The 15,922-nt window shown below is 53.3% G+C and overlaps 1 protein-coding gene across 2 annotated transcripts in view; it reads right to left on the reverse strand.

The window, feature by feature from the left end:
- ADCY2 (adenylate cyclase 2) overlaps nt 1-15,922 on the reverse strand; it is a gene marked incomplete at its 5' end in the record, with an annotated part of 400,073 nt that overhangs the window by 4,531 nt on the left and 379,620 nt on the right. Inside the window, 3 exons of one of the 2 annotated variants that reach the window (XM_080803421.1) lie at nt 2,419-2,615; nt 6,743-6,867; nt 11,078-11,192. In XM_080803421.1, coding sequence (XP_080659547.1) covers nt 2,463-2,615; nt 6,743-6,867; nt 11,078-11,192 — 393 coding nt within the window. In that variant the 3' untranslated portion in view covers nt 2,419-2,462. Of the gene's footprint in view, nt 1-1,800; nt 2,616-6,742; nt 6,868-11,077; nt 11,193-15,922 lie in introns of those variants that run through there. The other variant, XM_080803420.1, reaches the window with a different exon arrangement.

The following is a 15,922-nucleotide window of genomic DNA, read 5'->3' on the forward strand; positions in this document are numbered from 1 at the left end:
GGAGCCGGCCGGTCTGCAATCTAGGCTTGTCTTGGCCACGGGTCGCTGGGAAGACGGAACAAGCCCCTGGGCCTCTCTGCACCCGTTTCCTCAGTTGGAAAGCACAGGGGGGCCCAGACTGGAATGCAGAGTCCCCTGGAGAACACGCTATCTAAACGCAGCACGTGTGCTGGGCCCCACGGCCGGGACTTCTGACCCGGTGGGTCTGGGTTGGGGTCGGAAATGTGCGGGTGCCCAGGGGGCTCCGCCCCCACTGGTCGGGGACCATACCTCGAATGATCCGCGTGTGCGCAGACCTTTGCAAGGTGGACTCTGATAACGACTTCGATTGCTTTAGAACTCAAAAACTGTTTTGTTTGGTAAGCCCGGCAGTTCAGTTTTGGGAAAAAACAGGTCTCCTTTTGAGTTCTTTTCATCAAATTCAGCACATCCTTGGTGGGGGCAGAGAGCCACGCTCAAGTGCGCTTGGCCAGTCACTCAATGGTGGGTGCGCGCTAAGGGGAAGTGACCTAAAGCGGCCTGGGATGGGTGCTGAGGACTCTCAGGGAGTAAGGACCCCTGGGGAACAGCTGCCGACCACGGTTATGAGTGATACAGGCCAGTCTCAAGTCACTGAAACCCCAGGGCTCCCTAGTCGGGATCCCTGTCGGAGCGAAGACAGGGGCCCTTACATGCGTTTCTTCCTTCTGTCACCTTTATGAGAATTCGGCGTATGAAGGCCAATGCTGAGATGTAATTATAGGATCAAAAAAATCCCTGACCGAGGCAGGCAATGGACCAAGTCATGCTGCATTCCCACTTGGGTGATGGAGGCCGGTTCCTAGTTTCGAGAAGTGCTTTTCCCTGAGTCTGAGTCAAAATCCCGGCTCTGGCGGTGGCTCTGGTGGTAGCTGCCAGGCTCTCTCTCTCGGTCATTAGCTCTTTGACTCAGACCCCATCCCAGAAGCTATCAAAGAGGAAATACCCCTAAGAGAAAAGGAGAGATACCCTCCCAGCCACACAGCCCCTAAGCGACCAGTCAGGAATCAAACGAGGGCTCGTGCTCTGGGTCTGAGTTCCCAAGACCAAGCCGTCCCTGACAGCTCGGGGGTCCTCCGCGCCTCATAGCCGCCTGCCCTGAGCTGGGAGGAGAAGCCGGCGCGCCCACCCGGGCCGGCACCTGTGGCTCTTGCTCCCTAACATCCCGTTCTGCATGACTGCTCTCTCTGTCACCCTTGGGCAAAGTACGGTTTCCTCACGTGAAGGAAGAGCCCTGAAAGTCTAGAGTTGGATTTACATGAACAAAATCCCCCAAGTCTTCTTTCTTCAAAAATGCGGAACATTGGCTCTGTGCCCTCTTAAGCCTCCTCAGACATAACAGGCGTCTTCTGGGGCCTGGCAGCTTCTCCCGGTGAGTTCAAACTACTGTGGTGGGCTGCTGAGGTACACGGTCAGGGCCGACTTACTCTCCCACAGCCTGCGGTGAGGGCTGCAGACCAGAGCACGTGGCCAGACAGAGAGGGCATTGCTGCGGGTAGAGAGTCGTTTCACTATTACGATAACTTCCCAGAAAAGTGTTCTCCAGAGATGCCAAGTGACAACCAGACTGTGGCACCCACTGAGCATTTCCAGAGAGCGGCAGAATCAGGAATCCGCCTCACCGACTTCGTCCTGATCTGAATCCCTCAAGGATATGTCAACCCTTGCTTCCGGGGAGCTCTTTCTGCCACAGCCGTCAGAGGCGCAGGGAAAGCAAATCCTGGTTCTGGAGAGAACCCGCGGGAGAGGGCAGAACGCGGGGTGGGGAAAGATACAGATTCTAAACCAAAGTACATAAAACTTTTAATGAATCAACTTTACAAAAGACAATGGCATCAAAACATCAGACGCGTTTGGTACAAAACTGGTTCTAGGTTGTGAGAACTAATCCTGGAGATGGATGGCACGAGACGCGACAGAGCAAGGCGACAGGACCACGGATCCCGCTGGGGCCCACGGACAGCCACTGGCGATGAGACACGTGGGTGAACACAGGCAACTCCCATGTGCGGTGACAGAAATCAACTTATTCACAAATACTGTGTGTTTAATATCAGACTAGCAGATGCGGTTGGCGAGCTACCATATTTTCCAGAAAAGAACATGCACCAGAAGATAATATACACCCCCTAGTTTTATTGCCTTAAGAATTTTTGTTTATTTCACGTCAGCCGTCTTTGTGAGTCCGTCGAACGCGTTTCTCCTATAACACACACCCCTTTTCCTTCTGCTTCGGAATAAGCACAGTGCAAGTGGCAGAGCGATCTTGGCACACGTCAGACACCAAACGATATGCCACCAGGGTCATAGGAACGAGTCTGAAAAGGCTCCATAAGACAGAACAGAGCACGCACATCAAAAACGAGGGACGAGAGTTTGCGGTCAGAAAGTGCGTTGTACCTTCCCCCAAAACACAGTCTTCTTGCCCGAATGAAGGCAGCCCTTCAGGACGCCAGGTTGCTCTGGGAAAGGGACCTCGACATTTCTGTGTTTACAAAGTACGTCTTCAGCTCCCCCTTGCCTTTCACATTGATTATCCCTCTGCAGGTGCACGTGTACCCCAGGGTCTGGAGGATGAGGCTTGTCTCCTCGGTGACCTAGAAGCACACGGACAGATGAAGACGTGGTCAGTGTCTGCGCCGCACGGTCTCCGCAAAGATCGAGAGCCAAAGCCACTCATGCTCTTTGACTCATTCATTCCACTCCTGAGAAATCAGGAGAGAGAATAACTCAGAGGAAGGAGAGCTTTTTAAGGACAATGTGTGGTTTTGAGCTACGACAGTGACAGACTATAAACCACCTAAAAGTCAAGTGATCTCCGGGGGGAAGCGAACCGTGACGCTGCCATGATCGGTATCGTGGGTGAGACTGTGAGATAAGCAGGTGTGCTTCACCCCAAAGGAAGCAGGAAGCCTAGACCCACGCTATGATTTCTCCTGTGCGACGGTGACGTATTCACATAGAAGATACCTCGGGAAAAGACAGGAAATCAGGGTGTGTTGGAGCGGCGGGATTCTGGATAATCTTTACAAACGGTCATGAATGTCATCTCACAGTGTCATAAATCTGAGGAACAGATTTTAATAGGTGGGAGAAGACATCCTGAGGAGTCTGTGGGTTCCTGCAGATGGCCCCGGGCTTCCGGCCGAATGCTGGAGAGTAAAACCGAAAGGACACAAGGAGTCCACGCTAGCCTCAGCTGGGCAAGACCCTGGTCAGGTCCTGAAGGTTCCCTCCCTTCACTGAGTTGGCTGTGAGATGCCAACAGGGCCGGGCCCCTCCTTTGCAGCCGGACGATGACGGGACGGGGCGGGTGATTCCTGCCGCTGCCCCGGGGCCTGGGAGCCCAACTGCAGAGTTGCAGAAAGGTCCTGCTGGGGGCCGTGGGACAGGGCAGCTCCGGGCGGGACGGCTCTCCTGTCTGAGCCTGACACCACCTCAGCCTGAACGTGTGCACTGGGCTCTGCTTGGGACCCACGTCTGGGGATGGCAGCCCAGGCCTGCCGGGGTCTCTCTGCTCCAGTGCTAGAAGCCTCCTGCTAATGACGCTTTCTCAAGCAGAGAACAGGTGAGGCGAGAAGAGACTCGGCTCAGGACAGGCCTCAGCTCTGGAGGTGGGAGGAGACCTTCCTGTTAGGAACACGGCCCCCAGGTGGGCCTCCCGGGAGGTATCTGGGTCTTGAACAGAGAGGGAGGGAGCTGTTTTTCCAGAACTCCCTGGTCATGCCACTCTGGAAGGGTGTGAGAGAGCAGGGGAGGAGGGATTTCCTCCCACTCATCAGAGAAAATGGACATGGCACCGGGGTGGGGGAGGGGGCAGTCCCCTCAAGTGTGTGGGTGACACGCGCGAGCTGGACGGGCTTGTGGGCGGCACAGCAAGGCTATCGTACAATTCTGCTTTTGGATCAGGCACCACTGGGGGACCCTGTGGTGAGACGGCCTCCACGGGCTTGGTGGCTGAGAGAGGGGTCCAGGGCAGACATTGTCAGGGGACGGGGCAGGAGCACAGCAAAACCACAGGAGAACCCAGGAAGGTATCCAGGGGCCCCGGAAATAAGGGTGAATTGCGTGGTGTAAAAGTCTCAAGGGCAGGCTGATGGAACAAGCTAGAAAAATCACTCTTCCCGTGGCCAGTCCCTAGCCCAGGGGCCGGTGTGGGTCTTTGGGACCCTTATGACCAGAGCAACAGAAGGGGGACTCAGGTGCCAGATGCTCACATCCTCCCCTCCCCTAGGGTTGGGTCCAAGTCCTAGGGGAGGACAGGTGAAGCCCCAGCCCAGGGCGGACTCTGCATCCCGGATTAGAACCGGAAGACCATGGACGTAGCCAAGAAACTCAGACTACAGATACGTCCTCGTGATCAGAGTTCTCAGGGGCCGTCAGAACTAGAGGATCCTACAGGCATCTGACTTCCGACCTTCCACAGAGAACACGCACATCTTTTGGAGCCTCGGGGGTTCACGGAGGGGCTGAGGTGTTTGCTGGTGGGGAGCGGCGGCGCGGGCGTCTGTGAGCTAGCTGCCGGCGTGCGGGACGCCAGCCCTCGACCCTGGGACGCGAGCAGCAGGGAGCTGTCTCCGGGGGGAGCCCCGGCTAGCGTCCACGTCCGGGGGAAGCCCGGCCGCGTGAGCCGTGGGCTTTCTCTGCTGCTGTCCGGGCTTCCAGGCGAGAAGGCTCGGGGGAGTGGGAGGCTCCCTGATCCAAACGGCCTGGTCCCCAGGCCCGGGAGGGGCTCTGTAATGACCTCAGCACCTCTCACTACTTTTCGTGCACGTAAGAGGAAACGCGAAGCTACTGGAGGTGGAGGGAACACGTGCCTTCAGGAGAAGGAGCTCGCAGACACCAACCTCCCAGCCGCCGCGGGGCGAGAGCACACCCAGCCCGGCCGGCGAGCTGCTCTCCCGACCAGAAACCCGCCTCGTCTCCTCCGGGCTCCAAGCGAGCCGAGACCCTCCCCGGGCTGCTCAGCCCCAGAACACCCGGAGATTTATGAGGCCCAATATCCTCCCGGAGACACACGGGAGCTCAGGCTCATTTGAAGCATTGATCTGGAGGGGATTCACGGGCTCCAGGAGGGAGCGCTCTCCCTGACCAGCCTCTCTTAAATTGCTTTTCATTCTTATCCCAAGTACTTGAAAACCACCTGGAGAGTCCTGGAGCTTGTTAAGGTCACCATCCGTCTTCTGAATGTTGTAGGCGTGGGCAGGGGGCCTAGGTCGGCCTACACGTGGGAACGTGTGTCTTTGACAGGAGCACCCTCTCCCACACCAAATGGAAGACACCTTGTTGGCCAGGATTGCTGGAACATTCCTGCGCAGGGGATCCAGGTGACCCACAAGCAGGAAGGCCCAGAGGCCGTGGTGGCATCAGCGCACGGTGCAGCTGGACTGCCAACACGGCGGCCCGCGCCCCTCGTGGGGGGAATCGGCCTGTCTCCTCAGACAGTGACCACCGCTCAGCCCCGCTTCCGTGACAGCTTCGTCTGGATTGGCTCTCGTGAGCACAGCCAACTGGCTCTTTTCCCTGGCAACAGTGGTTTGGCTGGGAAGCCCTGGCTGTTCCTCTCCTCCCCACGTCAGCTGTCATCTCCCCCTTCTCTGTGTCGCTCGGTCGCTCACTTTCAGCGACAGTTGACTAATCGTCTGGCTGGAAGAAGATGAACACCGAGAAGTGATGTTGGGCCCGTTCCATGTAAAAATTAGGGATATGTTCTAGGAAGTTCACAGGAATGGAATCCTCTTGAATGAATGGGGTAGGGAGCGTGAAGGGCAAGAGAGAAGTTGAATGAAGACCCGCTCTTGATGACGTGGGAGCGGGGGTCTCCTACTGAGGTCAGCAGAGAACTCGGAGTCTCTGCCACCATGTTAGGAGGCATGGTTATACCTGAGGACACCAGCCAAGCCGAGGCACACAGAACAGGGACTTACGGACTTCGTGAAGGACCAACACAAGAAAAAGTGTATGTCCAGTGGTTTTCATACAAACTTGCCATGCGGCAGGAATTTATCTTCCAGAATAGAAGGAAGTTGGAGTGACATGGGGAACCACTGCTTTTTGAGGGTGAGGCACACCGAAGGTGCTGCAGAGACACACACGCACACACATCCTTCTCATTAGAAGTCAGTCTCTCCTTCTAGACGTCTGGTACCATGTTCAAGCATCCTCCCTTGGGTGGATTCCAGCACTCTCCCATCATTCTAGAGAACCAAACCCCATGCCGGTCCGATTTGGCACTGCTATTACCTATCACCCGGAATCCTACCCCTCGTCTTTCCCCAGTGGTCTCTATTCTGCTACCCTCCAATTCAGCCTCCAGGGCAGGAAGTCCGGGGGTTACGTCTGGTGCTGGTTCTACTATCCCTCTCCCCGGCAAAGCACCTTCTGAGGTGCTGGGCCGCGAGACGGAAGAGGAGGGAAGCGTCCTGCCCTGACTTCACCTCAGGTATCTGACCGCCATGTTGATTTTCACTATCTTTGACTTTCACCAAGGCGATAATCTTTATATTATTACATTCCTAAATTATTGCTAAGAGTGAGTACAGAAATGAATTAACCTTTCCCCAGTAAAAAAGGACTTCTGTTCATGTCAATGTGTTTCAAGGTTTCCTCAAGATTTAAGTAACTTTCAAGGCTCTCCGTTTTAGTATGTTATTATCATTATTACACTTATTTATGGTTTCAAGAGGACAGAACCGGCCGATGCTTACAGAGCACACTGAATTACCTGTATTTTGTCCAGCACGCCGGTGCTGTCCATCCTGCTGGCCACATTTACGGTGTTGCCCCAGATATCATACTGCGGCTTCTGAGCTCCAATGACACCCGCTATCACAGGTCCATGGTTAATACCTGTAGCACAGCAGAACCGGGTAGATTCACGTCACAGCCACCGTCTTAAACAGAAAAGCTTCACAAGGATATTCCTGAATCATTGTTACTGAACAAACATTAGTCCAACCCGTGGGGTTCTAAAGCAAAGAAAAACATTCTTTTCCCTTCTTAACCTTGATTCTTGATTTTGTCCCCATATATCATTATTATTCCGTTGTGATGTTTTTAAAAAACCCAACGTAATAGTTTCCTATGTTGCTACATAATCTTAGGCAAGTGATGATCACTGAGGAGTTAGGGTTAATTTTGAAATACACGTCTTTCTGCCTGAAATAGCGACCCTGAGTGCAGTGAGTGGCAGTTCTACTGCTGCTGGGCGTTGGGGTCCATGCCACCATCTCGCTGAACACCCCTCGCCAGACTCCAGAGATGTGTCCTCACCTGCCGTGCGCTGTTCGCTGCAGTTTATATGTAAAGACTCCTGTGGTTCTCACAACTGCCCGCTGGGGTGGGGACTGTCATCATCACTTCCAGCTCTGGGCACGGAAGCAGAGGACGGCGCCGTCGGACCGGTGGTAGACGGCACAGACAGGTGGTTCCGTGGCCCCTGCTTGCAAGGACGCTGCCATCTTATCTGCCACAGGCATCCTGTGCCCGAGGATTCTTCCCACCTTGAGGGCTGTTGCCTTGGATAATGTCCCAATGGCAAGTTTACTGAATTCCAGAGGAACATGTTTGTGCTGGGCTAAACCACCTTCCAAAGGACTCCCTGAACGTGCACTGTGCTGGCGAGGCCACCTCCCCACGTCAGCGTCAAAACAACAACGCAGGGGCGCCTGGGTGGCTCAGTGGGTGAAGCCTCTGCCTTCCGCTCAGGTCATGATCCCAGGGTCCTGGGATCGAGCCCCGCATCGGGCTCTCTGCTTGGCAGGGAGCCTGTTTCCTCCCCACCCCTCTGTGCCTACTTGTGATCTCTCTCTCTCTCTGTCAAATAAATAAATTTTAAAAATCTTAAAAAAAAAAAACCACAACAACACCACATCTTAGTAGGGGCAATGCAGACTCAGATGTGAGGGAATTCTGACATAAGAGGCTGCAACCAAAAAGCCTGGGGAGAGTCCCAGGAGGCTCGAGTCTGCAGGGATCTTTGGGTAGACAGGCCGGCCCCTGGTGGGCAGGTGCTTGGGTTCTTGCCCCCCTGGAAGCTGGGCTCTTTATAGCTTTGCCTCCATCAGACTGAGGACGACCCTACCTCTGGCGTCCGTCTCCTCCCCAACCGTGATTCCCCGGGAGACCCGCCAGAAGTTTGCTGGAGAAGCTCCGGAGACGCTACTTTTCAGCCCCGATGGCCGAGACCCCACCGATCGGACAGATTTCTTGCTATCCCAGCTGGCCCATGTGACTTCCCAGACAATCGGGCACTCCAGACCGCTGCTGACATTGGTGACGGGGGCTGTGACTGCCCCCTCAGTTCGGAACCGTGATTGTAAGCCCACGGTTATGACGTGCAGACACCTGGGCTCCGGGTGCGTTGAAGCCAAGGAAGCCCGATCAGCTTCTCTAATCGGAGCGGCCCGGGCTCCTCCCCCACCCTGCGCTCCAGGCTGGAGGAGTCCTTGCCCAGCATCTCAGTCCAAACAGGCAGACCCACATGTCTCACGGGAGTGGAGCGGAGAAAGGCCCCAGAAACAGAAACATAAATACGGACATGGGTCGATTGTGCCCCCTACGTTTTCTGCTGGCTCTGAGGCCCCCGCCTCACTGCGGGGTCACCTTGCATCGATTAAGGAGGGTGTTTCTGAGCGATCCCATCTCCCACTCCTGAACTGCTTAGCGTGCTTCACTTGGTTACAGACCTAAGGCCAACTTCCTCTTTGCAATGGAGAGGTGGGCAGGAAGCAGAGTAGAACGCCATTCTGTGAACACAGTTCCACAACATCTTTGAAGGTATGCGAGGAGTGAGCAAGAGATTCTGCTTTTGCCGAGTACACAATAAAGCTCACACTCTGCTTTAGACACCCCAAATAATTTATTCCAGCTGCTGGCGGTGTTCTCGAACCCCTCTGCCATCAGCTTTTCTGCTGGCTGCTGAGTCCTGCTTGGTCAGCGCCTGGCGGGGTCAGGGGCTGGGGGAGAGCCTGGGTTGATTCCTGGCATGGGGTCAGTCTACTTAGTGCAGGGATGTGCTCGAATTTTGGTCCCCACTAACCGACCGATTCTGTAGCTTGCCCTGCAGAAAAGGATGCGAGGAGTGAATTCATCTCTTCTTATTTGTATTATTTTTTTGGGAAATTCCGACCGCGAGTGGCCACTGGATGGCGCCAAGCAGCCAAGTGCAGCCAAGCCGTCCCCGGAGCGAGGCCCAGGGTCGAGGAGAGGCAGCCCGGAGGCCGGTGAAACATGGAGCTTAGGCTTCCTAGGAAATCTCCAAGAGCTGGTGCGAGGAGTGAGTGTACAGATACTATTTGTTATTCGATAAGCAAAGTAAAGTAAACAATATATTCCTACCAAAGAGGGTCGATTCCATTACTTAATTTGGAAAATGCGGTTATGGTCTAGACCAAGAAAACTGCTTTTTTGGGATGTAACGCAGGTGACCAGTGAACAGCTGTCCGCATCTCACCCTGCAGGGAAGGGTGGTGCTGCTTTGTCTGTAAATGCTTCTCAACAGAGCCGTCATGCCCCCACATAATAGATTTTTTTTTTAATTTTTTTAAAATTTTTTTTATGAGAGCGCTTTGATGTTTGAAGAGCTCCTTCTCTCAGCTGTCAAAACAATCAGGAGGCTCTAGGGTCAAGGGGACACCTCCGCATCCGACGTGGTCAGCAGGCCGTGGGGCAGCCCCCGCCTGCCCAGCCCTGCTCACTGCTGGGGAAGGCAGCGTCTCCCCGAGCCCCGCTGGGCCCACAGGCGAGGAAGTCGGACGGAAAAGGCGTCCAGACTCGGACAGTTAACAGCACAGATGAGCAGCCTAGAGGACACCTTTAGCTACAGACCCATAAAATACGCCCGGGTTTTAAAATTCAGAACATAGGCACAGCAAAGGAAGAAAATCGCTCTAAATATTGGGATTTTTTTTTAAGTGAAAATCTGTATGCAAAAGAAATGAAAAGCCATTCAGATGGAATTTATTACGAGACCTACTCTTAGGTGGACTGGCTTTCAGAAGAAGCAAAATGTGTGGCCAAGAAGAACATAAAAGGGTCGAAGAACCCGCACCCGCCATGAATGGCCACGACTGCACCCCAGCCAGACGGCTGTGCGCTGTGCTGAGGGCTCAAAGGACACTTCTTACGCGTATAGACATTTGAAAAAGGCAAGTAAGCGTGAAACATGCTCATGAGTCAACTTAAAGTAAGGGAAGAACTTACTAGAAAACTTTAAAAGAAATTTAGATAGAATTTAAGTATTTTAAAGAATTTTAAAGAAATACTTTTAGAGAAAGTTGGCTTGAATATCCAATCAGAAAAGCTGTGGGTATTTCAGAACCTGGGACACATGTTTAGGGTTCTTGGAGGTTGTAACCCCCAGGCGTGTGTGACTATTTCAACAATTGTCAGATGCCTTAAAAAAAAAATATATATATATATATGTATAAAAAATATTTTTACATCACAATAAAATTACATTACAATTACATTATAAATATAATATATATTAAAATATATATCATATGTATATGTATATATTTATATCATATATACTTACATATATATTTATATATGTAAATATATGTATATATGTATATATAAATATATATTTATATATAAATATATAAGTATATTAAACTATATTAAATGTTACTAAATATATATATAAATATATTTAGATATTCAAATATTCATTTAAATATTTAAATACAAATAAAAGTTTTGGGTCTCCAAGCCTGGATGCATCTCCCAGCCCATGGCAGGTGCTAACTTCATCGGCAGGGGTCCCTAGACTAATGGGGCGGTTTACAGTCGATGCTGCGCCGCCGGTGTCAGGCCGCGCACGGGGCTTGCAGCGGGACCCGGGCCGCAAGGGTGAGGCCGCGCGGCTGGAATCCAGCGGGAGGACCTAAACGCAGCGCTCACGGCCGGGCTCCCCCCAAAGGCTGCTTTGTTTTCTAATTTGTACAAACGTGTCTCAGGGGCTCCTCGCTTCCCTGAGCCTCCCTCGGCCCCTCCCCAGCCCGTCCCCCCGCCAAGCCGCGCCCACGGCTGCGGGCCGGGTGCCCCCACGTACCGACGCGCAGCTTGAAGTCGTTGAAGGAGTGCTTGTTGATGGCGTCCAGCTTCGCCACCAGCGCGAAGGCGAACTCCACCATGGTGCCGATGTGCATGTACTGCCGCTCGGGTTCCTGGACGGGACGGAAGCAGCACGGGGGGGGGGGGGTTAGAGCTCAAGGCGCGGGAAGACGGTCCCTGGGTCGCAAGGTGGGGCTCCGCTCAGGAAGATGCCCCAGTGCTGTGCGGTTTACCCCTCGGCGCGAGGAGGCCTTGTGCCCCCACTCATTTCTGTGGCCGTGGGAGACCTGAGACGTAGGAGACACGGAGCACCCAGACAGGCACGCAGACAGACACCCAGACAGACTCGGCACATAGAAGACCGGGAGGAGAGCTGGCTCTGGGATCCCCGCTGCCTCCCACACCCATCTCCGCGCCTTCTCCACTGGGCTGGGGCCTCCCGTGGGACTGGCCAACGTGAGGGGCCAGGGAAGGTCGGGGGGGTGCAGGGGGGAGGGCTGGGGTCCCTCCACACCAGCCGCAGCTGCCTCCGGTTCTGGAAACACCACATCTTCCTTTTGCCCTGATAGGAGAGGGGTGCTCTGTGTCCCTCCAAATTCATAACCTCCAATACCTCAGCATTTGTATTTGGAGATTTTTTACCTCCGTCATTAAAGAGGAGATTAAGTTTAAATTGGGTCACTGGTATGACTTATCCAGTATGACAGGTGTCCTTAGAAAAAGGAGACTGAGACCCAGACACATGAGAGGACCCCACAAAGACACAGGGGGAAGAGGGTGTCTACACAGCGAGGATAGAGGCCTCCGAAGGAACCAGCCGCGTCAGTGCCTCGGCCTCGGCCCTCCAGTCTGCAGAACTGGGAGACAACAGATTTCTGTTGCTTAAGCCTCCAGTCCGTGGTGCTCTGTGACGGCAGAACCCTAGCCGACTAACGCAGGGCGGCGACTCCCTGCCTGCCCTGTCCCGGCGATTTCTCATCCCTTGAGGAATGGTCATCACACATCACGCATGCAGAGCTGAAGCAAAGGACAAGTTCAAGGTTTCCAATGAACGTAAGTGGGAATTTCTATTCCTGTTTGTTATTAACTTGTATTTCTGTTACTAATCTACATTTACTATGAATTTCTAAGACCTAATTATATTTGTCATTCCTTTTGAAGATCATCTTTCTAACATTTCTATTTTTGGTTATATTTTAAACACAGACTCTATATTAGCATACGTATATAATTCATAAAACGTATTCCATGTCCTGAAGTTTCCTGCCGCCCCAATACTTAATGATGGGGGGCATCAGAATGTGGGGTGACATGTAGACCCAGCCCCGTCCGCTGGGCCTGCCCAGCATCTGGGGCTCGTGGTTCCCAGGCATCTGTCTCGGTACGAGAATCAGCGCAGTCTTTCACGTCCGTCACTAGTCTGTGAGGTCCGCAAGAGCAGAGACTGTCTCCTGTCACTCGGTGTCTCCCCAGCGTGGCAGTGTGTGGCCCAGGAACAGCACCCGCTGCCTGGTCATCGACAGACTGCGCTTACAAGACTTACAGACTGCGGAGCCAAGAGGAAATGTCTGGGAGGAACGGAGAGCATCGTCAAGCTTTGGGAGGAAGTCAAAGCTACGGGATGCCCACTGGGGGGGTCCTATGTCCAGGAGGGGCCATTCACACACCCCTGAAGTGGGAGAGGGCTCCGAGGGAAGAAGAGCACACGGGATATTCAACCAGGGATGGGGGATGGGCCTCACTCAGCTGGGACAGAAGAGGAAACCAGTAAGGACACTGGGAATCCCTGAGAGAAAAGCAGGGCCTTTGTGAAGCTCATGTGGTGACTTCCGGGACAAGTGCTCGATCCTCTGGGCCCCAGGGGAGCTCAGTCAGAGATGGAGAGAGCTCTCCAGAAGGTCAAAGGGGAGGTCCCTGGTGAACGGGGAGGGGAGCGCCCCCCACGCAGGGCGGAGATAAAAACCAGCGCTGAGGCTCTCAGTAGGGATGAGGGAGGGGGACGGTGGAGGCCGTGGAGGTAGCATATTCGAGGTGACAAGGAGGTGGGAAAACCGAGGCCAAAGGAGAAAGCAAAACGGCAGCGGAGTTATTCCATGAGTCCACACAGTGTTTTAGTGATGGGAGTCAGGAAGGGGAGCACTGGGCAAGTCCGTCGCCGTGGGCACTGCTGACATCTGGGCTGGCTCACTCCTTGTCCTCGGGGACTCTGTCCACAGAGGCCAGGAGTGACAGGACGGCTGCCTTCCAGGAATGACAGCCCAAAAGATGTTGCCCGATGTCCCCTCGGGGGCAAACCTCCCCCCCAACCCGAGACCGCTGCGCTCGATCATCCGAACGTGAGCAGGAAAGAGGCGTCCGTTCCTGGTTCCGAGAGAACGTTCTTCCTCTCCTCACATAAATTCTGTCCTTCTAGAGAAAGACCAATGAAACATTACTGGCACCATAAATCCTCAACTTCAAATGTGCGAGGAAATGCAAACAACTTCAACAGCCGGAACCGGGGAACGGACGGTCAGCGGATGTCGGCGAGGACGCGGTCATTCCTTCAGACAGCGCGGCGCTTCCGTCCGTGCTCCCTAATGCCTCCTGTCTCGTGACCCCTGGGGAAGGCGTGATTTGGAGGTTCACGCAGTCCTCCGGAGACATCATGCCCTGAACAGGGAGCACGAACTGTGAAATCAACAGGCAGAATCCTGCGTCACTAACATCACCACTGTCCCAGCAAGGAGCACAGATTTGGGGGGCAGGGGGGCCATAGTTTGCTGCCACCGAACCGCGGTGCAGCAAACAAGTCTCCCTCGCCGAGGAATTATCACCCGATCTGTTTTCACGCAGTGGGCTTAAGCTGGAGGTTTCCATGACCTCGGGGATGAATGAAGAGACCAAGCCCTGGGAGTGGGGTTTAAATCCAATGTCGATAACTCATTTGGGCTTAGTAAATCCTCGAAAAAAATGATGCTCAGTCTCCATGCTCAGAGCTCAGTTCTTTTCAAAAAGTCCTTATATCTGAGCTTTTGATAAATATTTGATGACAGTATTAAGCAGCTCTTTCTCCCATGATCAAAATGATTTCTCTTAAATGTCTCCAAATATTTAACCGACTTCCGGTGACACGGCGAGGAGATGCATTCCGTACCCCAGAACACATCTTGGAAGCTGTTTGCTTTGGAAATTCCAGCAGCCAGGAACACCGCTTAAAGCACATGTATGTTTATCGAGGTCATTGTATGACCAAAGTGACCGGTAAACACCGGGCTAATGCTTTAGGCTGAAATTAACACACGCCTCCTCTCTAGACCGCTCTTCCCTCCTCGCCCTTCTCCCCTCCGTCAAATACTCATGGAGCACCTGCTGTGGGGGCATCTGTCTGCTGCTGAAGGGTTAGAACGACTGTCTAGGAGATTTCCCCCCTGGGAGATCTTTTTTTTCTTTTTTTAAAAGATTTTATATATTTATTTGACAGAGATCACAAACAGGCAGAGAGGCAGGCAGAGAGAGAGAGGAGGAAGCAGGCTCCCTGATGAGCAGAGAGCCCAATGCGGGGCTCCATCCCAGGTCCCTGAGATCATGACCTGAGCCGAAGGCAGAGGCTTAACCCACTGAGCCACCCAGGCACCCCTCCCCTGGGAGATCTTGATGAGACCTTGCCGTTCTCTAAAGGGAAGGTCTGCTCCCTCCCACATGAGCCGATCACCACACGCTGGAGACAGGCTCTCACTTGGTGGCTCTGACCACCCGAGTGTCAGGTACCTGTCGGAGGGCAGGACTGGGACTGACAGCTTCCCAGTGTTAACCAGAACTCCAAGGCCTGAACACATATTTGTGGAAAACGGCCTGACTGCTAGGCTATCCATTGAGCCCTCCAAATCCGCTGAACTTGGATTCAGGTGGGCTCTCACTCTTTTCCACTGATCTCACTTTATAGGGAACATAGTTTATTAAAATGCACATTACAGAATGTTCTGGAAGCATATCCCCATCCCCACCCTCACGTTTTAAACTATTTTCTAAGAGGAAGTTAGTTACCAAGCACACCTCTCACCGTGGAGCCATCGTCATGGTTCTGAGAGCTTGTACCTGAGCCCTGGTTTTCAGACATATTAATGAATGAGTGACACGATCGTCCCTATGAACACTGGGACACGTAGGTACTGTGCTGGCTGCTGGAAATTTCTGAACAATTGCGAGCAACATCGTTGCATTTGTGTATTTAATCCTCACAGGGAGTCCCACGAAGGACTTCCTGTCTTTATCCCCGTTATGCAGATGGGGAAAGAGAGACTCCGGGTGGGTAAAAACTGGCGTATGGCAAACCAGGCGTCTGACTCCAGGTCGCGTCTTAGCTGCCATGTTGCCGCCCTCCTTGCGCGCATCTAGACTGTGGCGGGACCTTGGCTGTTTGCATTTTGTGTCTTGTCTTCATCTTCGTGTCGCATCTTCGACTTTCCTTCCATTTTAGCTTGTTAATTTTACAACTTTCACATCACATTCATTTTTGTGAGCTTCCTCAGGGATAGGTTTACGTGAAATCCGCACAAACAGGTGGACAACGAGGTAAGCGGTTTTCCTTGACGGTCTTGCTGGTAAATGGTGGTGGGAGGGTTGGATGATGAGTCTGAGAGATACTCAGCTGGTGGGGAGTCGTCCCCAGGAACAGCTGGTTAATGGCTCTGGAACTAGCCATGCGGGTGGCTGGAGCTGTACTTGGCTACCGTGGTGCACACCCACACCGTGTGTCCAAAACTAATACTATTATTTCATCTGCCATGAGGACAGCTCTCACTCTCGACTCTCCTGCTCTGCTAACGGCGTCATCGATCGCAGATCCCTGTATCAGAAGCCC

This window comes from Martes martes (assembly GCF_963455335.1).
Source record: "Martes martes genome assembly, chromosome: 5".
NCBI classification, from domain to species: Eukaryota; Metazoa; Chordata; class Mammalia; order Carnivora; family Mustelidae; genus Martes; species Martes martes.